At 44.8% G+C, this 25117-nt stretch overlaps 1 protein-coding gene across 2 annotated transcripts in view; it reads left to right on the top strand.

Moving 5' to 3' along the window:
* FRAS1 (Fraser extracellular matrix complex subunit 1) overlaps nt 1-25117 on the top strand; it is a 294040-nt gene that overhangs the window by 126861 nt on the left and 142062 nt on the right. For both annotated transcript variants that reach the window (XM_075929458.2, XM_014578940.4), the window contains exons 11-14: nt 1922-2069; nt 6659-6802; nt 8592-8726; nt 22312-22455. In XM_075929458.2, the coding sequence (XP_075785573.2) occupies nt 1922-2069; nt 6659-6802; nt 8592-8726; nt 22312-22455 (571 nt within the window). The remainder of the gene's footprint in view (nt 1-1921; nt 2070-6658; nt 6803-8591; nt 8727-22311; nt 22456-25117) is intronic.

Here is a 25117-nt window from a genome sequence, read left to right as displayed (position 1 = left end):
GCGCTAGCACTCTGAAAATGGCTGGGCGGAGAGCGCTTTGAAGTTGCAGCTCACGCTTTGAAGCCCACCCCACTCCCAAGGCTAAGGTAGGCACAGAGAGAACTACCCACTGAGCCCAACTCTGTCGACCCAGGCTGGGGCGCTCCTGTTGGCAAGCTGTGTAGATGCGCCCAAGGGCAGGAGGTTGCTGAGATAATGGCCCCTACCCTTGCCAGCAAAACTAGCTGAGCGCAGAAGGGGCAGTGTGCTTCTCCTTTCTAAAGACTGGCTTTTGTAAAGGCAAATCGTGCCCTTTCGTGTGCTGAAGTTCCCTGAGTGTGTCAACAAAACAGTGGTTAAAGTTAAAAAGAGGTGGCATAAACGTAGACTTTCAAAAACCTATGGTCAAATCCCAACAAAGAGGGTTGTAAGAAACTCAGTAAAGAGGGTGGGAAGCAAAGTGGTGTTGTAGACTGAAGACAGGCTAAAAGATAGAAAACAAGGCAACAGTTGTAAATTATCAGTTTTCATCATGGAAGAAGTTTAACAGTGAAGGACCATGGGTGTCTACATGGCACTGTGCTGTTTAATATATTTATAAATGAACCTGGGAAAAGGGGCGAATAACCAAGTGGCAAAATTTGCAGGTGACACAAAATTATTTATGTTGATCAAGACTTGGGGAAGATAGAGGGACTATAGATAGGTGAATGCACAGCATAATGGCATAGGAAATTGACTGTTAATAACAAATAACTCATATCAGACAGAATGTCAACTTTTTACATTATAATTATTACAGACGTTATTAATACAACCCGGTATATTCTAAATTAACTCAAACCACTTGGGAAAGACCAGGGCAGTATTCTGAGAGAAGGCGATAAGCAGAGACTTGGTAGTGATGTGTGAATGGTCCAGTGCATGTGAACCAGATGCTCCTGTTTACTCTTTCACACATTAATATGAGAACAATGAAACAGTCAATAAAACTGAAAGGCAGTTCATTCAAAATGGATAAAAGAAAGTACTTTTCCACAATGCCAAGTTAACCTGTGGAAGTCCTTGCTGTAGTGTATACTTGAAGGCAAGAGGTTAACTGGATTAAAAAAAGACTTAGATGGTAATATGAATAATAAAAATCTCTACTGTTACATTAGACCTGTTACATATTATATGGGACACAAACCCTATTTTTCATTTCAAAGTCAGAAGGATTCAGAAAAATAACTTCCCCTTGTGGGGGAAATCTCGCTCCCCTGGGGTACAGAGCCCCCAGAAGGGTCCGAGGCTGGAGGTCAAAGCAGTGAGGCAGGAGAGAAACCTAGAAGGAAAACTTTATTATGCATGCATGCAGGCTGACCGCTCTCTGGTCTGGCAAAAATCCATGGTCTAGTATGATTTTTGTTAACAGGATATCCACTTACGGTGAGGCCACGTTTCCTGCAGTCCCGTAAAGTTTGTTTACAGCTACCAGTCCTGGCTCTTAGTGTTCTGTGCTGTTATGCCTAATGTCTTTTAAGAGCCCAGTAAGCAGTGGAAGTGTTAGTAATGCTGCTGGACATTATTGACTTTCTGTGGTCCAGCAAATTCTCTGGTTCAGTACCAGTCAGGTCCCGAAATTGCTCGGCTAAAGAGGTTCAATCTGTATCTATCACTGTCCATATTAGAAGACCAGCTACTAGACAAGATGGAACACTGGCATGGCAACTGATAACGATTAGCTCTATATCAGATTATCTGATTTAGTGGGGGATGGCTGTCGGTCACAAGCATTTAGTTTATGCCGAAGCTCTCCTGTGAATGGTTCATGATGTAAACTCTAGCTGGCCACTAGACCTGTAACTGTTCATCACGCGCCGTGAGAGCTGGATTCAGTCCCGCTGCTGAACTCTGCACCGAACGGAGCCTCACCGAAGGGGTTCACTATTGTCTTGTGCAGCCTGGAGAGAGGTGGAAAGAAGGCCTGTGCAAGGAATGCGAATGCCGGGACACCGAGGTGATCTGCTATCGACGCTCTTGTCCACCCTGCCCGCTGGGCAGCCTGTCAGCGAAGGTGGAAGGAGACTGCTGCTCGCAGTGCCAAGCAGGTATTTGCGCGGAGCAGCTTCTGCTGCTGGCATTTGCAGTTCTGCATGGGGTGGATTCTGATCCTGGCTGTATTGTGGGGGCATAATCCTTCGTAACCCGGCCCCTCATAACTTAGGCCAGGAAATGAAATTCTTTTACGAATGCTCCCCAGGGATACACTAGTATTTCAGGGGTCTAAATAGGAAGCGTGATGCTTACCAGGTGTACCAAGGGAAGTACCTTGCTACCACCTGCCCTTAGCATGACAAAGTCGGTGCCTGTCACTGGTCAGCTCCCCAACTCCGCTGCTACGGCCAGGCCAGGCACTTCTCTCTAGGCCTCACAGGCGCTGCTGCCACTGTACAGGTTAGCGACAGGCACGTACCAACCTCTGAGCATCTGCTTGCAGCCTCCAGCTGCTGGCCTCCTGGATGCTTGCAGTGTTCACTGATTCACGGCTTCAGAAAAATGGGGCCCACCAGCTGAGCAGCTCCACCTCAGCTCAACCCTCCGCTTTCCCCCGAGCACTTAGCGAGGTTTGTTGTGAAATCAAATATAACTTCATTTAACAGCTTAGAGATTCAAGGAACAGCAAGCAGAAATGTTAGAAAGGGGGATACAAATACAATAAAACCATAATATTATGCTTTTGAAAGCCTAGACGCAATTAACAAGATGTTCTCATGTCTAGTAGAGTCTTGCTCACTGGGAAACATTGCAGCACTTTACAGCCAGGCCGACTGCAACCCTTCTATCATGAGACATTCCTGCTATGGGTTTGCCTCCTTGGTGACCGATTCCCTGTTTCTCTCTGCGTTCCAAGATATAACAGATGAATCGTTTGTTTTCACTCAGCGCACCCCCAGCTGTTTGTTTTTTCCTGTGGGTTTCCTCTCACTGCGCACCTGATTCAAAGTGCAAATAGGTAGATAGCATGCCAGTGACCAGACAGGGTTATAGATGTCACTCACCTTCCGTCGGAAAGGAACATCTCCGAGTTATCTCACCTCCCGGTGACCTGTCTTATCTCCAAGACCTTCAGAATGTATTTATGTTGAAAATTACGTCATTCCTTAATGTTATCCATGCAGACATGACAAGCCGCCACTGGCTCATGATAGTCCTCACACGCCAGCCTTCTGCAAACTATTATGCAGATAGACAACCCAGTGACTGTCTGTAAAATTCCATGCACCTTCTGTGTCCTTGGCCTCTTGGCTTTCTGGGTCACAGGGAGTGCAAGCAGGTGTTTGGGGTTTGTGCAATCCTTACTCACGCCAGTTGTGCAATCCTTACTCAGACTGGTTAATCTCACTAACTTCAGTGGCAGCCCTTGTGGGTGGAGGTGCTTCCCAATGTGAGTAAAGGTCATGCAACTTACTCCTTATTTTTGCCGGGCTTCTTAGTTTTATCAGAGATCTCCGTTTTAGCAGTGTTCCCAATGACGACTTTTATTGATTTCAGCTTTACTGCATCTGTTTGGCTTGGGAATCAGTAATTCCCCTCTCCCCAGTATAATCTAAACTGGATTCCTGTATAAATGTAGGAGACGAGCTAAAGGCTCGCACTGATAAGAGTGGAGTTGGACTGGGCCTCTACCAGACATTCTTTAGCAAAGTAAAGAGATTCACTATTTGGAGGCTGTTGTCCAGGAAATATTTTTCATTTCTTTTTTTCTAATCTATGAAATCTTCTAACAAATAAAAAAGGCGCTCTTTTTCTGAATTATAAGGTTTTGTGAAGTTTATGGACTTACAATTAATTTCCTTTTAAAAAGAATTCATTTATACTATAACACCACTTCCAATTCACCTGGGGTTGAATTAGAGCCAGTTAATAATTATCTGGACTCATTAGATTAGCATTGGCTACATAGCAATTTTGCATATAAATTATATTTCCCACAGAATGTTTTTATATCCCTTCATTTACATTTCCTAGTTGATAGGTTTTATCTGTGGATTTCTAATTTTTCATATTGGCAGCAGCTTCCATAGCACTCAGCTTCCTTTGATTCATCAGAGTGCTCCAGTGAATGGTTTGTCACAGGAAAAAGAAAACAACTTTACAGTTTAATTGTGCTGTCATTGCAGAAGTAGCTGAGAGTGCTTGTTGGATAAATATTTTAAAGTTTATTATTTGTTGAACGGGGGAAGAAAAAGCATTTATAAATCCAAAAGGCAAGCTTCACATAAACTTAGAAACATCTCAGAGGCTATTAGGGTATAAGAAAAGAGGAAATAATAGAGGTTAGCTTGGGAGGCCCAAATTCAATTTCCTTCTCTATCATAGACTTCGTTTGTGAACTTGTCACTTAGGCTATGTCTAGATTACGTTTTATATTTGAAAGAGGATATGCAAATTCCACGGGAATTTGCATATCTTCTTCCAATCTCACTTTTGAAAGTGGGTCATTCGAAAGTGAAAGTAGTCTGGATGGGTTTTTTCCCCAAAAAACCTGCATCCAGACTTCTTTCACTTTCGAATGATCCTCTTTCCAAAGTGAGATCAGAAGAAGATAATTCCTGCTGAATTTGCATATCCCCTTTTGTAACCCCCCCACCCCAGTTTAGACATGCCCTTAGGGGATAACATTTTCAAAGCCCCCAAATCCCATTTTCATAAGTGACTGCTGCCTCAGTCCCATTGACTTTCAGTGAGATTTAGGCTGCTAAGCACCTAAGCCTCTTAAGTGTTTTCAAAATGCTTAGTCTCCGTTCTCCGTCCCTACAGTGGGAACAGTAGCTCAGCCTTTCTTCGTAGGGATGTCGTGGGGATAAACTAATTAAAGACAATGAGGAGTTCAGATGTTATGATACTGGGGACAGATCTGGGATAAAGTGTGACTATGAGTTGAACACATTACATTGTATTAATGAGGTTGATACTTTCTGGGCCAGATTTTCCAAAGAGCTTAGCTCCCATGAAGGCACTTGATTAAGGTGAACAGATTTTAAAATATTCTCGGCACCCAGAAGTTCTCATTCGTATCAATAGGAGTTTCTGGGAGATGAGTGCTCTCAAAATTCTGCCTAATGCCTGACAGTGTGCTGAGCTCTTTGGAAAACATGACCTCCTGAGATCATTGTATGGGAATATATATATAGCCACGCCTGCATTCTGCGTACTCACTGCAAGCCTTGAAATTCCTTTCTATAGTCCCACCAGCTACTTCTCGGCATGCTGCCGTAGAGGCAATGAGAGTTGTACAATGCAGAGTCCAGGCTGATGATCCTGTAAAACCTTCCAAATTTTAACTCTTTAGTCCTAAGCTTTTCAAAATTTTTGTCCCAACCTTCCCACAAATTAGGGTAGAAGGGCTTGCCCTCCCCCCCAAAAAAAAGTTTTCATAAAGCTAAATTGCTGGTCTCTGACACATGTGTTTGGGGAGAACCTGCCCACACCCTCCCTCCCCTATGTAGTGTCTCGCTCCAGGCTGTGGCTTTCTCATGAGACAGCAACTGGTCGTACTTTTAGCTGAGGAAGAATAAACAAGGGATGGGCCATGAATTTAAAACAAGGAATGAGCCATGAATTCCTGGCCTAAGGAATTTGCCCTGAGTATTTCAGGGGGTTTGCTCTGGAATGGAGAAAAGATTGTGCCCGCTACTCTCAGGAGTAAGATGACTGCCAAGCTGTGGAGATGCAGCTACACATATATAGGGACAGGGCAGCCCATTCCTTGTTTGTTCTTCATCGAGGCTTTTCTGCTTAGGACAGCCCCTTCTCTGCCTCTTCCTCCTCATTTGTGGAACGTCAGTGGGAATTAAATCCTGAAACCATTACTCAGGCATGCCCTTCATTGAAATCACTAGGGTTTCAAGACTGAGTAATGGCTCCAGGATCAAGACCTGGTTGAAAGTTGGGTCCTAATTCTCCTGCTGGGCAAAAATGAGTCTGCGCTAAAGAAAAAATATTTTGGTTCCTCGACTTCTTCAGCCTTCCAGCTTGAGAAACACCTGCCGTAGGGAAATATTTTGTCATAACATTGTCCCTTCAGCTGTTTCTCTGTGTCACTAAGGGCAAGCCAGCACTGGGGTGCTACATCAGCGCAGCTGCAAAAGATCTGGCAAAGAGGGGCTATGCCGATGGCAGAGTGCTCTCCCGCCGGCAAAATTACTTGGCGGGAAGTGAAAGCCGTGTCAGCGGTAGAGTGCAAAACTTGCATCTTGCCAGGGCTGGGTTTTTTTTCACACCCCTGAGCAATGCAAGTGAGATCAACTTAAGCGGTGGTGTAGGCGTGACCTAAGCCTGCAACCCCTATTCCAATTTGCTGGCCCAACTCCCATTGACTTTGTCACGGGATCTGGCCTGAGGTAACTCAAATTCCAATTGTTGTGGGCCATTAATTCCCCCTGGTGTAAGAATATCAGTGAAAAGAGACAACATGGGTTGTTTATGGCCTGTTTAACAGCAGGCTGGGTAACTTCAATTAAAGGCCGGGCTTATCCAGCCCAATAAAACAGCATTTAACTGCTCGCGTGCCGTGTATGAGAAAATGCTTTGAGTCGTTAGCAGCGGGGCTGCGTATTGAGTTTTGCTTTGTCTGCGGTCCATGTGTTGTTCCCAGCCTTCTGGCAGCTTCTTTCTTTTTTATTCTTCATGCCAGTGCGATGCCACCCAGACTGCTCGGCCTGCTCTCGGTCCTTCGACCACTGTGACGTGTGCCGCGATGCAACCCTGCTGCTCCAAAATGGCCGCTGTGTCGGGCGCTGTGACTCTGGATTCTATCAGGATGCCGGGGTTTGCTTAGGTACAGCACACGTTCCGTTCGCCGCTGAATGGTGTCCTTCGGGTTGGTGCTTTAATCCTCGGGTGCTGCTTATTCGCATTGCCTCCCAGGCCTGGCCTCTATTGTGTGAAAACCCTTCTCCTCATTATCTCTAACTGAGGTGTAGAAACAGATCCCGGAATCAGAGCTCCGTAAGTTTAGTCTCTCAGTCCTGGATTCAGGGATGCACCAAGGTACCTATTTATGTCCCACTAGAAGATGTGCTTGGCATTGGCCTTCACTCACTCAGTTTTTGTATTTTAGAAAATGAAAATGAGGGATGTGAAAGCTTAACCTGTAAGCGTCACCCTTAACAGGCGATGTTTGCCAGTTCCGGTAAACTTATCCAGCTCCCCGGCTGCCATGGGTGGCAGCTCTGTGGAGAGGGGCTGCCCTGCTTGTGTGGAGTAGCTCCTGTCTGTGGTGGGCTCGGGCACCTGCTGGCTGGAGCTGCCCCGACTGCCCAGGACAGCCCTTGTCTGCGGTGGGCCCAGGTGTCCCACAGGCAGGGGCTGTTCTAACATGGCCAGAGCAGCCCCTGCCTGAGGTGGGGAGGGCGCTGCTCTAGACCAGTGGCTTTTTAATCAGTTAACCGGTTTAACCAATGAAATGAAGTTTTACATCCCTCGCAAAAATGTTCATGCTTCATTGAAATCGTTGCTCTGGGGTAGGGCAGGGGAGGAGGGGTTCAGGATGCAGGCTGCCCTGGGAAGCAGGGACAACCCCAGCCCTCTCTCACCTCGGTAGCTTGGGGCCAGGGTAGACGCGCCTCTCAGCAGGCACGCTAAGGTGCATGTCCCCTGGCTGGCGAAGGTCCAGTTTCATCTGCCCCCCCTGCGCTTCCCAGGCAGAATGACGCAAACTGTGCACTTTCCACTCGCTCCCCGATGAATGCAGAACAGCCAGCAACGTTCCTGCATGAACTGGAGGAGGGGGAAGCTTTAGTCTCCTCCCGCTCTTCCTGGGGGTAGGGGAGGCTCGGTCCTGGGGCAGTCTGTATGGTTTTATGAGAAGCAATCCCATTGCAGGCACATCCCATTGTCCTGGCACAGCCAAACCCTAACCTTGCCATAAGGGCAATCAAATGGTGGCAGCTCATCAGGGTTAGCCCTTAACAGGCTGCCACTGCTATTTACCTGCAGGTATTGGTGATTGCAGCTCCTGTTGGCCATAGATCGCCGTTCTCGGCTAATGGGAACTGCAGGAAGCAGCACGGATTGGAACACCGCTTCCCGCAGCTCCCGTTGGCCAGGGGCAGCAATCCACAGCCAACAGGAGCTGCAATCGCCAGTACCTGTGGAGGTGCAAGTGAATATAGCAATGGTGGCCCACCAAGGGCTAACCCTGGCACACCGGATCTGGCCCAAGGGCTAGTATTTGCCCACCCCTGCTTTAAGTTATGACAAGAGGAAGCTGTAGACCCAATTTTGTGGTCCTCGCTCTTACTGTTGAGAAGGAGTTCTTGAACCAACAGGCAAATGCACAGAGGGGCAGACAGACAGACAGACAGACGAACTCACTCAGATATATAGTAGTTTGATTTTAACCTGTCTAAAGTAGAGCTCATTAGAAAATTTAGAATTAAAAAAAAAATTTTCAGCCAAAAAAGGAACCAGTATTTTCCCAAAACTCTGTAATCTCAAATGCTTTCCTGCATAGGATTTGCTTCCCTGCATTTTGCCTGCAGACTGACCATATACAAATCAGGATCACTGCACCATGATGCTTTAAGGTAAAATTGTCTCTCTTCCTTTACTTCTCCCTTTGACAGCCTGCATGGAGACATGCTCCACCTGCACCATTGGCTTTGAGTGTACCTCCTGTAAGGACTCCCTGCTGATGAAATACGGGCAGTGTGTGTCATCGTGTGGGGATGGATTCTTCCAGGATCACCTCCGCTGTGCAGGTAACTTACAAATAGGGCTGCCTGGTTTAAAAAAAAAAAAGAGAGAGAGAGAGAAACTGAGACATGTCTAAACGTAGTCTGCATTTAGAGATGCATTGCCAACACGAGGGTAAATATTTTCCATGCCCTAACGCTACAGAAAACCAGAATCACGTAGGATTAAGATGATGGCAAATGGGAGAAGAATTCCCTCTTTTTAAACTCTAGGTCAATTCTGTTCTCCAAGAACCATCAGCTTCTTCAATCCCCACTTCTCAACACTGTTGTTTAAATTAGTCCTGTTCTGATGCAGAAGTCTCTCATTTGGGAATGTTATTGTCTCTTACTCCTGGGGGAGGAGGGGTGGAAACGGCTCTATTTTACCATTGACCTAAATCCATTGCCATTTACTGGAATCCAATTCTTTGGTGTATACTTCGTGTTCAGCCCAGGCTAAAACTACAGCTAATGAAATCAGCTCTCCCCAGGAGGCTATGGTGGAGGGAGTGTTTATTAGAGCAAATTAGAGAGGGATATGGGGTATGGCAGGTAGCCAGAGAGAGTCACACATAAAAGTCCTTTTCCTTTTGGTGATGTTTTCTTGCTTTTCACACTTCTTGTTTCCAGAATATCTCTTGTGCCCGCTGTTCTCATCACAAATACTTAGGGATGTCTTACCCTGTTAATCATGAATTCCTCGAAACAGGGGAAAGTGTCTCCAAATAAGTGTCCCCCTGTTTGTTTCTAGTGGCTGGGATTAGGATAGGGAAGTTGGGGATTTCTGTTAGATTCAGCTCATTCCTTTGAAACATTCTTACTTTGTCCAAATGGAGATTCCGCCTCTTTTATCCTAACAGATTGCTGAAGTTAGCAGTTTTCTCCTTATAATAAGGGCCTTTCTAAAGGGCTCAATTCTTTCTGAGACCAGTTCAGCAAAGCGCTTGAGCACTTGTTGACTTCAGGCATTAGAACAGTCTTTATGACTCCTGTAGAAATACTCATTTGAAGAAAGTGTAGCACCTGCTATAGTGCTTTTGCTGAATTGAGGTCTAAAACAGGAGTTCGATTCTTGACCATTGCTTTTCTATAGCTGTCTGTCCCAAAGGGATTGTGTTAGATTAGATTTTGAATGCTTGTGTCTAAATGGTCTTAAATTCCAGTGATGGAACTGAATTAACATCTAGGTGTCTCAGTTAAAAATTTGGGCCCCATTATGCTAGGTGCTGTACACACACACACAATGAAAAAGCAATCCCAGCCTAAAAGAATTTGCAGTCAAAATAAAACAGACGATAAGATTACTTCATATTTGCTCATCCCCTTTCTGCCTGCTCCTGGTGTTTTAATTGGCAATGCCAATGTATCGCACAGGCTGTAGGAAAAGGCTAATGTTTCATTTTATTGCCAGTTTGTAGTGAACTGGCTTTTCATTCTATCCATGTTCATACCCATCCATGCCTAGAGTAGAAAGTTGGTGGGAAAATTTGTTCATGTTTCCTCGGGGGAATTAAACCAATTTGCTTTAGTTCTGCCCGGCTGCATTTTCTGCATAAAATAAAACAGGCAGAGAGAGCCTCAAATTTCAGAGCCCGTCCATAATTAATTTCCAACCATCTTTTCTTTGTGTGCTCTTTGTTTTTACATGGATGCAGTCAGGTTGTCCAAATTTTCTTTATGCTGTTCAGGAAGCAGTATGTTTTCTTAAAGCTTGCAGTAAGTTTGTCAATGGAATTATATTATAGGATTGACCAGATCCTCAATTGGAGCAGAGGATCTGGCCCTGGAAATGGAAAAGGCCCATGAGATTGGATTACCTAGTCCATCCTCCTGCCTTTGCAGGACTGGTCTCTGCAGTGTATGGACAAGCCACAAAAAATCAGTCTTGCTTCATTCCTTATTGTTTTATTTTTAAGAGGATCTAATCTAAAACTAAAAAGAACATCTGACTGAATTGGTTGGATGTGATGGGTTTCCCCCCCTGCTCCAATAATGGGGTTTGTTTTTCTATAGAACAATAAAGCCATTAAGGAAGAAGGGAAATTGAAAATCAGTAAGGAAGCTTGTTCAGATAACTAACTGTGCGATTAATATTCACGGGCTTAGTGTGAGACACACGTAGAGCAGAGTGACACATGGCGTCTGCTGTGATGAGATGAGACAAAAATGAATAAGAAAAAGGCTGAAAGAAGAAAAGTCAAGAGAGTGAAAAAGGAATGACCCTTGCCCTGGAAAGCAAGACCGATGAAGAGCTGCAGACTTCAATGTGCCCATTCTTTCTTTTCCCTGCAACTTAATTATTCACATTTCAGGGAGCATTAATCCTGAAAAAGTCTAGACAGAACTCGGGCGTTGCTGCTTTGACCTGCGCAAATGAGAATATTGAAATATGTAACCTGTTGTAACAGACAAAGCCTGCATCTTACTGAAGTGCTTGGATTTTTATTAATGATTCTTTATTTTATGGTTCTTTAGACTGTCTTAGTTATAGAAACTCATTTCTTGAGAACAGTGGTCTCATTATTGCTAAATAGAATTATCACAGGTAGCTAACACACACTTGCAATGAACTATTCTATTTCTGAGTCACGTAGATATACAGTACAGAATTGTAGAAAACATCTTGTGTCTTTCAAAAGTCAGGCAACTCTTTCTCAAATAATTCAGTGTGTTCCTTTTGCGATACCGTTAACATTAATCTTTTGCAGTCCCAAAGCAGCTTGTGATCTTCACACCTGCAGTGATGCAGATGAGATTTCTGAGACATCTTTTTAGAAGAGAAACTTTAAATGAATTTTTATTCTGAATTGTGACCAACCAAAAGGGAGTTAAATGGCTGAGTGCAGAAAAGTCCCATGCTTTAATGAAGTGTGTCTGTTATGCCACATTTACTAGTGGCTGTGGGTAGACTGATACTCGTTTTGAATGCAGCAGAGCACAGACAGTTTTATAAATGCACAGGTTTCTTTTCATCAAGGAAGTCGGCACTTTGCAAGAGTTCTTTTCTATTAAAAATATTGAACGTGGCTCAGCTGCTGTTCTACACCAGTTTCAAGCTACTGGAACTCATAAAGCTAGAGTAACATAGAGATGAATCTGACCCTTTAACTTGGCATCATTGGCAAACTGCTAGTTTTGCACTGGTGTGAAACCAAAATTTGAACAAGACCCAGCCCTCCATGAATAATTAAGTGAACATGGGGAGGGGGCCTTATTTCCCCTCTTGAAATATAAAAAATAAAACTGAGAATACTAGACTGTGAGAACGTTCCTTGAAGCTTATAATATAATCCTGAAAAATCAATAGGGAAAAGATTTTCGCTGCCTGTGTTGACCTCTGTTTACCCCAATAGAGATAAATCTGTTATCTGTATCTGTAATATTTTTGAAATCATGGAGCTGGAAGAGAACTCAGGAGGTCATCAAGTCTAGCCTCCTGCCCAACGCAAGAATAACCCCAACTAAATCAACCCAGCCAGGGCTTTGTCAAGCCGAGACTTAAACATCTCTAGGGATAGAGATTCCACCACCTCCCTAGATAACCCATTCCAGTGCTTCACCACCTCCTAGTGAAATAGTTTTTCCTAATATTCGACCTAGACCTCTCCCACTGTAACTTGAGACCATTGCTCCTTGCTCTGCCATCCGTCACAGCTGTGAACAACCTTTCTCCATCCCTTTTGAAACCTCCCTTCAGAAAGTTGAAGGCTGAGATCAAGTCTCCCCTCCTTCTTCTCTTCTGCAGGCTAAACAAACCCAAATCCCTCAGTCTTTCCTCATAGGTCATGCGCTCCAGCCCCCTAATCAGAGAGTCTGTCCATCTGTCCGTTGAAAAACTTCTAAATGTTAAGAGCTAGGACCATCAAATGTGGTAGGCAGCCTCCTCTAATCATACCTTAAAGCATAGTAAAGGGTTGTTTGTGCCAGGAAAATGGGATGTTCCTGGAATGGGATTGCTTCTCATGAAAACTTACAGAATCACAGAATACTAGAACTGGAAGGGACCTCGAGAAATCAAGTCCATCCCCCTGCCCTCACAGCAGGACTGAGCAGCAACTAGATCATCCCTGATGGATGTCTATCTAAACTGCTCTTAAATATCTTCAGTGATGGAGATTCCACAACCTCCCTAGGCAATTTTTTCTGGTGTTTAACTACCCTGACAGGATGTTTTTCATAATGTCCAACCTAAACTTCCCTGGCTGCAATATAAGCCCATTGCTTCTTGTCCTATCATCAGATGCCAAGAAGAACAATTTTGTCCCTCCTCCTTGTAACACCCTTTTAGATACTTGAAAATCGTTATCATGTTCCTTCTCAGTCTTCTCTTTTCTAAACAAAATGAGCCCAATTCTTTCAGCCTTCCCCCATAGCTCATGTTCTCTAGACCTTTAATAATTTTTGTTGTTCTTCTCTGGACCTTCTCCAATTTCTCCACATTTTTCTTGAAATGTGATGCCCAGAACTGGACACAATACTCCAATTGAGGCCTAATCAGCGCAGAGTAGAATGCAAGCATGATTTCTCATGTCTTGCTCAGAACACTCCTGTTAATGCATCCCAGAATCATGTTTGCTTTTTTTGGGACAGTCTCACACTGTTGACTCATATTTTGTGATCCACTGTGACCCTTAGGTCCCTTTCTGCAGTACTCCTTCCTAGACAGTCGCTTCCTTTTCAGTATGTGTGAAATGGATTGTTCCTTCCTAAGTGAAGTCCTTTGCATGTGTCCTTAATAAACTTCATCCTGTTTACCTCAGACCATTTTTCTAGTTTGTCCAGATCATTTTGAATTATGACCCTATCCTCCACAGCAGTTGTAAACCCTCCCAGCTTGGTATCATCTGCAAACTTAATAAGCGTACTCTCTATGCCATCATCTAAATCGTTGGTGAAGATATTGAACAGAACCAGTTACAAAACAGACCCCTGCAAAACCCCGCTTGCTATGCTTCTCCAGCATGATTGTGAACCATTAATAACTACTCTCTGAGAATGGTTATCCAGCCAGTTATGCACCCATATTATAGTAGCCCCATCTAGGTTGTATTTCCCTAGTTTATTGATAAGAAGGTCATGCAAGACCATGTCAAATGCCTTACTAAAGTCTGAGTTTACCACGTCCATCACTTCTCCCTTATCCACAAGGCTTGATATGCTATCAAAGAAAGCTGTCAGATTGGTTTGACATGAATTGTTCTTTACAAATCCATGCTGGATGTTACCTATCACCTTATTATCTTCCAGTTATTTGCAGATGAATTCCTTAATTACTTGGTCCTTTATCTTTCCTGGCACAGAAGTTAAACTGACTGGTCTGTAGTTTCCAGAGTTCTTATTTCCCTTTGTATAGATGGACACTAGAGTTGGCCTTTTCCAGTCTTCTGGAATCTCTCCCAACTTCCATGACTTTTCAAATGTGATAGCTAAAGGTTCAGATACCTCCTCTATCAGCTCCTTGAGTATTTGAGGATACTTTTCATTAGGCCCTGGTGACTTGAAGATGTCTAACTTCTAAATAATTTTTAACTTGTTCTTTTTTAATTTTAATTTCAGAACCTACCCCATTTCCACTAGCATATTTACTATCTTAGGCATCCCATCACCATCAACCTTCTTGACAAAAACCAGAACAAAGAAGTCATTAAGCACATCTGCCATTTTCAGGTTTCCTGTTATTGTTTCTCCTCTTCACTGAGCAATGGACCCACCCTGTCCTTGGTCTTCCTCTTGCTTCTAATACATTTGTAGAATGTTTTCTTGTTACTCTTTATGTCTCTAGCTAGATTGAGCTTGTTTGGGGCCTTTGCCTTTCTAAGCTTACCCCTGCGTACCTATGTTGTTTGCTTATATTCATTCTCTGTAATTTGACCTAGTTTCCACTTTTTATACAACTCCTTTTTGATTTTTAGATCATGTAAGATCTCCTGGTTAAGGCAAGGTGGTCTCTTCTCATACTTTCTATCTTTTCTATGCAGTAGATTAGTTTGCTTTTGGGCCCTTAATAATGTCCCTTTGAAAAACTGCCAACTCTCTCCAGTTGTTTTTCCTCCTAGTCTTGCTTCCCTTGGGACCTTACTTACCAGCTCTCTGAGTTTACGAAAATCTGCTTTCCTGAAATCCATTATCTCTATTTTGCTGTTCTCCCAAGAGAAAGAATCATCAAATGAAGTATAGTTCTCAACCTTGACATAAATGAATGAATGTTGAAAGGAACTGAACCAAGATGAGCCAGGAAAAAAGGATAAACTGGGAATAGGATAGTTTCTCAGCAATCTTTACAGAAAAGAGATAAAATGGAGAAATTTGGAGTAGTGATTTGTTTTGTTGTAAGGATGAAGAAAAAAATACACTTGATGGAATTCCCATTTAAAAAATGTACTAAAAATAAGTAAATGAAATTTTTTTAACAATCCTTTTTTAAAGGAATCCAAAATAAAAAGTAACTTCATACAACAACACTATATTTTTGAAGAATGCATCCATGTAAATAAAGCATGTATGTTTTCCTTTTATTTAAAAAAATCCCTTAATGGAGTTAAGGACCCGGGCAACGCTGAGTACATCTGCTAGATCATTTATATATAGTCAGCAAATTATTAACACCTTTGAAGTTATGAGTCCATCAGTGATAAGGCTGTTCCTGATCATTATGGCTTGCTATGTTGAAGAAGGAAATTAAGTGCAGTGACATAAGCAAAGTCTTGGATGTTAGGAGAGCTAAGTTCTGAGCTCAGCTCTGACACAGGTTTGTTGTATGACTGTGAGTGAGTCTTGTGAGCCAACAGCGGCTAGTGGCTCTGATCACCTTGGTTTTTCAGTATCAAACTGACAATATCTGAAAGAGGCCTGCTTTTCTGAGTGTGGGTGCTTAGTACTTCCTAAAAATCAGGTTCCTTTAAGGTATCTTCCAGTGGACAGCCACAGATTGAGGTACCTGAGCTCACTAGTGACTTTGAAAAGTTGGGCAATCCACATCTCAGTTTTCCCCTCTGTAAAATGGAGAAAGCAGCATTTACCTGCTGCATCTTGTGGAGATGTTGACATCAGTGAATCTTAGCATGATGTGGGTTAGGGATTTCTGGTGGCACCTTGTTGGGTTTTGACTCTATTTATAGGGCGGCTGTAGTTTTGTAGGTTGGGATTTGGTCTTGGCTCTGTCAAAGTCTCCTTGTATAGTGTAGTACAGTTTCATTTCCAAGGAAAATTAACTTCTAAGGCAGGGCTACTCAACACATGGTCTGTCTGTGGCCCGCAGTGGGTTTGGATTTACGGTGCGATTTGGGTTGTTACGTGTTTTAGTAGTTAAAATCCTGGACTGTTGTGAAGCCAAAACAAAAAAGTAGTCAATATAATGGTCTTCTGTTGATATGAGTTTTAGTAGTTAAATTTCTGGACTGTCATTGCTCATTAAAAGTGCTGTCATATGGGTGGCAATAGGTTATTGCATGTTGTTATTGTCAGCAGAACTGACTTAAATGGAGCCTGCGTGTTGTGTACTCTTGCCTCAATTGTATTCATGCCTGTCAGTGTGCAATAAGCTATTGATTTGCCTATATATTTGCATGTATATGCAACTACAATTAAGTTGCGGCCCGTGGCATGTGCTGTGAGTATCATTGTGGCTCCTGGGACTTCCAAAGTGGAGTAGCCCTGTTCTAAGGCCAAATTTTCAGCGGAGCTTTTAACCCACCCCATGACTGTGCCCTCACGGCCCCATGTGCTGATGAAAATAAGTGCGTAGAAGCAGTGAGCTCTGTCGTGGGATGAGGCAAGCACTCCTAAGGTCGTCAAAGGACCCTGGCTGTTTTTCAGGGATGTTGAAAGTTCATTGGCTCAAGGGGTGCATCTGAGGGAAAATGATGCGTTGGGGGGTCCAGTTACTGCGACCTCCCCCCCCTTTGAAAAGATTCAGCATGTGGCCTTCTCTGTACACTGCCAGCTCTCCTCACCCTGCCCACCATGGAGAATGGGTCAGCCAGGCTGGCGTTTGACAGGCTCCTGCGGTAAGTCTATGGAACAACTGGGCGCAGGCTCAGACTGCTGGGCTGTTTGGTTGCTGAGTGACATCAGGTGATATTGTGTCCAGTTCTGGGCCCCCCACTACAGAGAGGATGTGGACACATTGGAGAGGGTCCAGTGGAGGGCAACCAGAATGATTAGGGGGCTGGAGCATATGACTTATGAGGAGAGGCTGAGGGAGTTGGGTCTGTTTAGTCTGCAGAAGAGAAGAGTGAGGGGGGATTTGATAGCAGCCTACAACTTCCTGAAGGGAGGTTCCAAAGAGGCTGGAGAAAGGCTGTTCTCAGTAGTGACAGGTGGCAGAACAAGGAGCAATGGTCTCAAGTTGTGGTGGGAGAGGTCCCGGTTGGATATTAGGAAAAACTATTTCCCTAGGAGGGTGGTGAAGCACTGGGATGGGTTACCTAGGGAAGTAGTGGAGTCTCCATCCCTAGAGGTGTTTAAGTCTCGGCTTGACAAAGCCCCGGCTGGGTTGATTTAGTTGGGATTGGTCCTGCCTAGAGCAGGGGGCTGGACTTGATGACCTTCTGAGGTCTCTTCCTATGGTTCTATGGTTCTATGATTCTGTGAGGGTTTTGTTTGCTTAATCCCTGCTTTCAAAATCCACTTCCCAGCCCAAGACACCGTCTTACCCACCCCGTCTCCCACACCCTGCCCTCTTTTCTCCCATAATTTTTTGGGAGAAGGGTGAGAAGATGGGTGTCACAGCAGCTGGCTGGTGATTGGTGGACACTCACATAGAATCTGTGCCTTTGCCATCTGCTGGTCTCTTTAGACACCAAAGATACATGCTTCAGAAGACAAGGGGGAGGATGAAGTATCCTATATTATCAATGACAAAATGGAATAGAAGTTGTCTCCTAGATGGAACCAGTTCTCTGTACAACAAAATGTTTAACCTAAGCAGACGAGCAGGCAGTTAAATGCACAGAAATCCCCTTTGGCTTCTGGCTCAAACCGGTAGGTCCTCAGTTTTTCCTATTTGATTCCACAACACAGGCCCTGTCTCTCTGGGCCCCAGGCACATTCTGTATTTTACACAGCCTGGCAAGGAACATCACCAGTCCGTCATCTTGAGAGCAAAGCCTCGCGGCTCCTATTGGCTCCCTGTCACCGTTTGTAGCCAAGGGGAGCCAGGGGAAGTGGTGTTGGCCGGGCTGCTGCCTCCCGCAGCTCCCCTGGTCTGCAAACGGCGAAATGGGGCAGTCGGAGCCGCGAGGCTCTGTGGCTGCAGTGCTGGTAAGTAAACAAACCGGTGCGGACAATTAACAGGTTTCTCGGTGGTTTCACAGACAACTTTGCGAAACACTCTTCTAGAAAGATCTGAGCCAAGCCAGGCGATGTGAGACTGCTTTTCCACAACCACGTAGTTTCTATTGATACACTTTCCTCTGGTGTTTAAGTTCAGTGGACAAGCAGAAGAAGGATATCATGAGGGAAATCAATAGCGGTTGCATTTTAATAACAGCAGCTTTCAGGGCATAGAGGCAAAGAGAAATTGCCTGATGCCTGTCGCTGTGGGCACGAGAGCTGAAAGCTTGTATAAGAGCACAAATCCGACCATGTTTGAGATTCATTGCGAGACCCGCAGCTGATACCCACTGCGGCGGGTGCTGCTTTGAATCTGTGAGCGAGCGAGTTTTGCTGCAGGCCATGGAAGAGGAGTTGGAATCCAGCACCCACCCGTAGGCATGATGGGCCTGACAGCCGTAGTGGCATGTTTCAGTAAGGCCAAGCTAATCGCTGTGGCAAATATTTTGTTCAAGGGAGCCACCTGCGAAAGTTACTTGTTAACCTTGCACGAGCAACTATCTTTGCTGCCAGTGGTAACCTGGTTTATATGAATTGAGAGGCTCAAAGATTTGATTCCGAGAACTCTCTGTACATTTTGATTCTTTTTCTTTCCCTCCCTTCTTTCATCCCCCACCCTTCTGCCCCTCCTCGTTCTCTTCCTTCCCACTTTTTAAGCTATTGGTTTCCTAATCTTTCCTTTGTCCCTTCTCCAAGAACAGCTCAATGGCTTGTTCCGCAGGCTCTCAAACTTTCTTTTTCCCAGCTGCCAATGGCTTTGACCCACAAAAGATTCTATGCCAGTGGTGCTTGCCTGCCAAGTTCATTGCATCTTCTCAGTGGGTTTGGAAGCCTCTGCTGAGCTGTTTGTTATTGTCACATCTCTCTCCGGCTTCTCTAGCACAGAGAGAACTCAGAAGTCATCGCGCCCCAGAGAAAGATAAAATGTGAAGGCAACATCTGCCTCAGAGGCTGCTAGCGCTGCTGAGATCCTGTATTGGTTTTGCAGGATCGTTGTCAGATGCAGCGAGATGGAGAAAGGGGAGTACTTAACTGAATGGATCTGTCCTTCACATAGTGCAGGTTTGCATCCGCGCCTGGCCTGAGCAGAGCCCCTGCCTGGTTTTCAGTGAAGTGAGCTGCATCCCACATGCCCCGAACCTCCCCCTGTCTAAAACATGCTCCCCCTGTTTCCATCCCTTCCGCTTCCTTACTTCCGTTCAATGTGAAACTTGCCGGTGACAGTAGTGAGTTTCTCTTTGCAGATAGAGGTTGGGCCAGTAGGTGACAGTGAGAAATAGTCACTGATTCAGAGTTGGCATGTTAAATATTGGTGAATTGAATAGTTAGTTAACCTCATGAATTCTTATCGGGTACTCAACTATTCTGTAGTCCCCGGGGTGGGGCTGGTAGTCAGTGTTGAGCTGCTTGCAGGCTTGGCTCCTAATACACTTTAAAAGCAGACCGGCGTGAGCCAGAGCTGAGCCCACTTGTTGGCCAGCCTGCTAAAAATTACTGGCAAGGAGGGAGGGGGAGAAATGCGTGTAGTCTATAGCATTAACCTATAAGCTTTTGCTTATCAGTTAATCGGCTACACTATTACATCCCTAAATCAGAGCAGTCTTAGCTGATCTGGAGTCAGTCTAACAGCGTAGGCTTTAATGCAGCCAGGTGCAGGATCGTCCATTAAGGAACAGAACGTATTCCATGCTTAAAGGATTCGGAGCTTTGCTTGGGAAAGCAGGGGGAAGGACTTAGGGGCCATTGCAGACAATCAGCTGACATGAGGGCATCTCCAGTCCTCACCTGTGTAAATGGGTATGTCGGGAAGGTAATGTAACTTGTGCCTGCGGTGCTGATGAGTCCATTGTGGCTATCCTGTGTCCTGCTCTGGTGTCCACACTTGAAAAACAATGTTGGAAAAATTGCGGGGGGAGAAGGGGTGTTCAGAGAAGTACCACAGGTCTGGAAAATCTGCCTACCATGGCCCTGCCTCTTCTACCCAAAGCCCCGCCCCTTCCAGGGGCACAGAGCCCCTCCCCCCCCACATCTTGCCCTGGGTGCAGGGCCCATGGTGGCTGTCGGCCTGCTGGGTTGTGGTGAAGAAAGCACTGGACTTGGACTCAGGAATGTTAAAACCAATCCTTGTGTGACCTTGGGCAAGTCACTTAGTCTCTCTGCGTGTCAGTTCCCCATCTGTTCAATGGGGGTAACAGCACTGCCTTGCCTCACAGGACCTAGACAGAGGCTCCAGCTTGTTCATGAAACAAAGCCAGCAGGGAGGAATGCTACGTGCTCCAGCAGATAAAAGAGGAATTAAAAAACTTGGAAGAAAGAGGGGGAATAAGCGATCTCTTATGTTTGTGTAAGTGTCCGTGTTGAGAGTCAGTGGCAGCCATTCCCCTTTCTCTCTCATTTGAGTGTCTGCTCCTTCACTCCGTCCTCACTTGCCCTCCAAGGTTACGCATGTTCCTCTTTTATGGAAAACGAGACAGTTCTCATCTATTTCTAGGCAAATCGCTGCAGGCGATGGATCTGTTTGATTTTTTTTTAAACTCTTTTTTTTAAACTTTTTTTTCTCTGTTCTCCCTCCTTTAAATGACATTTAAGCTCCCCCGCACGAATCAGTTATTTCCTTGTGAGTTGTTATTGTTGTGTCCTGATTTCTGCATGGGATGCAGTCCTGGTACCATAACTGCAGCTCTTTCAGCGTTAGAAATGGCTTTTCGACACCGTTGGAATTTCTGAATGCAGTTGCTGCGGAGGGGATTTGAAAAATGACCGCAGAACCTCCTGTACAACCGTATTTGAGGGTTGCATCTTACTTTACAAATAGCAAATGCAGTTGTGTTTTTCTTAGAGGTGGCCTTCATGAATGTAGGCATGTTCAGGAGATAGGCGTGAGGATTTTGTTTCACCCCACCTTTCAGTGGGTGGGAATACAAGCACAGACATGCCTTGTGAAGCTAGAAAGTTGAGAACATTATTCAAATATATTTGGGTGTAATCAGGAAAAAAAATCTAAGTCTAAAAGACCTGTAATTTGCACAGGTTGTGGGAGTATTGGCAGCACATGATTTAACACACAAATACCATAAAAGGCCTAACTAGAGTGGGCTAGGTTTTCCCCTCAGTGAAACTCATACGCTATGTTTATACTGCGCCTGTTTGGTGCAAGAAATATGCAAATGAGGTGAAGCGTGGACTATCGCGGCACCTCATTTGCATAATTAACTAGGCTCCGTTTTTGCGCAAAATCTCCCTCTTGCACAAGAGCATTCTTCCGCATTTTTTTCAGGAAGAGCAGCTCTTGTGCGAGAGGGGGTTTTTGCGCAAAAGCCTCTTGTGCAAAAACGGAGCCTCGTTAATTATGCAAATGAGGCTTGGCGATATGCATTGCAGTATAGACACAGCTATAATGAATTGATTCTCACAGCTCTGTAACAGAGCAGGTTTTAGCCCCATTCAGTCATTTATTTCTCTGCAAAAAATTAGTATGCTGAAAGGTTGCTCTAGTTTTGTATGTGCCTGCACTTGTATCATCTGCTCAGGAGAGGACATCCCCATTGCCTGAATAGTGTGTACATATAATATATTTCAGGAATAACCAAACAGTTACTGGGTGCTGGCCTTGGCGTAGGATTTGCCCAAAGATGGAGGTTTGAGAGTTCTCAGTATAATAGGGGTGTTTCCATTCTTTTGGCCATCTAAGGGAAAAGAATCAGAGTGCACAATGTGTGCTTTACGCAGAACTTGCCACCAAGAGACATTTTCCACCTGTCTCTCCCTCCTCCTCCCTCCAGTACCCAGCATTCCATGGGGTTATCCCTTCCCCATCCAGACAAAATCAATCTGGGGGTAGAGTTCAGCAGCTCATAGCCCCCAATGTAGAGTTTTTGCAGCACAGTAAAAATCTGGTTGCAGAACTGGCAGTTTATTTTATAAACAATTCAGGGCAGAGAGTGTTTCCACGTAGCATCGTGAAGCGTGAATCCTGATCCATGCTCTATCAATACAAAGATTTTCCAGCACGCCTCGATTGTAGCCGCAGGCACTATTCTCATTTGCACTTAGCTATTTTGCAGATGCAAAATTGGGATGTAAATGGAGTTCCCCAAAAGTGTGACCAGCCCAGCTAAACGTACCAAACTCAGTACACCCATGATTTTTAGTAGCTACAAAATGCCCATGTTGTTTTAGGAGTGAAAGTAAAATAGGCGAATTGCTACAAAACTCATTTTTAAAAAATCAGTGACTGTTGGGTTGTTCATTAACCTGTTCCCCTTTTTCTTTTCAGCTTGTCACGAGTCCTGCTCTGCATGCTGGGGGTCTGCTGACAACAACTGCTTGGCCTGCAAAGACAGGTCTCGTGTTTTAAATGCCGGCCTTTGTGTGGCCAGCTGTGGTCACGGCTTTTATATGAAGAATGGAATCTGCCATGGTAACTCCCTGATTCTCTTTGTTTTCTGACATGAACTTTGCACGTGCATTGCAGAAAGGAATCAGTATGTTGTGTGTCCAGCCTTCAAATATGTTGTGAGAAGTCCTGCTACTTGTTTCTAAGATTACTGGTTGATTTAAACTGATCAGATGCTGAAAGGTTTAAGGGTGTTCCCTTCATTGAGCAGCATGAAAGCAAAAGTGAGTTGATTCTTTGGGCTTAACAAATCCATTTGATTGTGGAAAGAGGGATGACCTTTGCCAGCAGGTTGCTTGAAGTTGTACAGTAATCCACAGCTTGGTGACTGAACAGTGCCTGTGGCACAGATATGATATGGGGGAATCTGTTGGAAGGCCAAAGAGAAAGAGAGGGAAAGGGGCAAAGAATATCAGGGGTCGCCAAATGAAATTAATAGGTAGCAGGTTTAAAACAAATAGAAGGAAGTATTTCTTCATGCAGCGCGCAGTCAACCTGTGGAACTCCTTGCCAGAGGATGTTGTGAAGAATGGGACTTTAACAGGGTTCAAAAAAGAACTCAATAAATTCAGGGAAGGTTAGGTCCATCAATAGCTACTAACCAGGATGAAAAGGAACGGTGTCCCTAGCCTCTGTTTGTTAGAAGCTGGGACTAGATGACGGAGATGAATCACTTGATGATTCCCTGTTCTGTTCTCTCCCTCTGGGGCACCTGGCATTGGCCACTGTTACAAGACAGGACACTGGGCTAGATGGACCTTTGGTCTGACCCAGTTTGTCCTCTCTTATGGTCTTATGTTAGTCTTCAGAGGATGGTAGAACTGGGCAGATAATGAGAAAAAACATAGGAGTTACCAGATTGGATCAGAACTAAGGTCCCTCTAGTGCACTAGCCTGTCTCTGACAAGGGCCGCTACCAGCTGCTTCAGATGAGGTGCAAGAAACCTTGTAGTAGGCAGATATGGGATAATTGCCCACCCTAAGAGTTTAAGGTCCCATCTACTAAAAGGCAATTGGCAGTGGTGTTGAGTACGTGGTCATTGCTGCACTGTACAAACCCTGATAGCAGGCATGTTGCCTCTGCTAACCCAAGTGAGATGAACTGGAGCAACTCATGTACGTTAGAGACTTGCTCTGCATCAATGTAGTTCATCGTCGTCGGTGTAGTGCAAAGCACCATAACCTTACTTCACAATGAACAGTAAAAACCCAGCCCTTTCAAAACTTCCTCTGCTTCTCCAATCCACATCCTGCAGCTCAAATTTTCCTTGTCTGATCATCTTGATGACATCCAACCTCCTTCCAGTCATACTGTAAGTTCGGGTGCGGTATGGCTAATGTGCAGCCGTCCCCTGCAGCAGTGCAGTTCAAAGGCAGAAAGCCCCTAGAGTGTCAGTTTTCTCAGTTATTTCATGGTCTTGCTTCTGTAAATGTGGCTGAATGTTGCTAAACCTGCAGTCATGAATCCTCGTCCGTGTCTCATCTGTAAGTGTTCAGCAGCCCTTGTAGACACTCTACCCAGTCTTTGAAGTGCTTAACACACTCCAGTGCCTCCTCAGATTTGGGTAGGAATAGCTTTGCTTTTCCAACAGACCTTTGTCTTTGATCTCTTGATAGCTGATTTCTCTGCTTTCTTCACTGCCCTTCCTAGCAATTTTGGCTCCTTTTCATGCAACTATCCAATCAGGTGAAAGTTTACAGCAAAACACAGATGACTAATTGTTCACTGTGAAGGTTTCCATCAGTGGCCCTTCTTATGGTTTCTTCAGGTAACAGTTGAAGAGGGTTGGTGTTAGCATATGTAGCCTTGCCTGACTCCTCTCCTCAGGTCAAACCAACTACTTTGCTTATGCCTCGCAAAAACCAAAGCCATTGCTCTTCCTTGGAGCTTTTGTGTCAGCCTTATGACATTTTCACCATCCCCAGCTGGCTGCAGGATTGCCCAAAGAGGTCAATCCACGAAGACATGAAACCTCTTTCCTCCATTCCTTGGCACTAGCTTGTGTAGCGCATGCGGATTGAATATTTGCTCCCCTGTCTTTTTTCTGGGGGTCTAAATGCAGCTCGTGTTTCAGTCAGAAAGTTCTCTGTCTTGAGTACAGCTCATGTCAGGAGGGGCTCAGCCGGGGTGCGGCACTAATGAGATTGTGCAATAATTTCCACAAACAGCCATTTTTATGAACACGAACTGCCAGGGTTGGTGTCCAAGTCTTGGCCCATATTCCACACTCCCAAATCACAAGCTTATGGGATGCCCATAAGAGAGAACCCTCCAAATGGGAACTGAATGCAAATGGAAGTCTGCTGCAGTCAGGGCGTGTGAAAGAGAGCTCTGGTCGGTCTCCTGCCCCTGACATTCATGGGGTGGTAACTCTCACGTCTCTTTCTAATGGAAAATGGAGATTGTGGACATTGCTAGCCATTTATCTGGGCAGGGAGCCAATGGGGCATAAGCCTTTTTCTCTAATCTACCGTTCCCAAGAAGAGGAGGCCGATAGGGTTTGTGGTGTGTCCAGACACCACGTCTCGCTGACTCTACTGACAGTTTTCCACCGTTGGTCTAACATCAATGCAACTCCCTTCGTGATAGCCCTAGTGGAGAGCAGCTGCCGCTGTTTCTGTGTCCCTCCGAATCCCACTAGTTTTGTAGGGCAATTAGAGATCTGTCCTGTCTTCACTCAGACAT

The sequence above is a fragment of the Pelodiscus sinensis genome, chromosome 4 (genome assembly GCF_052426305.1).
Source record: "Pelodiscus sinensis isolate ZL-2025 chromosome 4, ASM5242630v1, whole genome shotgun sequence".
NCBI classification, from domain to species: Eukaryota; Metazoa; Chordata; order Testudines; family Trionychidae; genus Pelodiscus; species Pelodiscus sinensis.
Note: the sequence above shows the minus strand (reverse complement) of the source record. Positions and strands in the feature narration are given on the sequence as shown.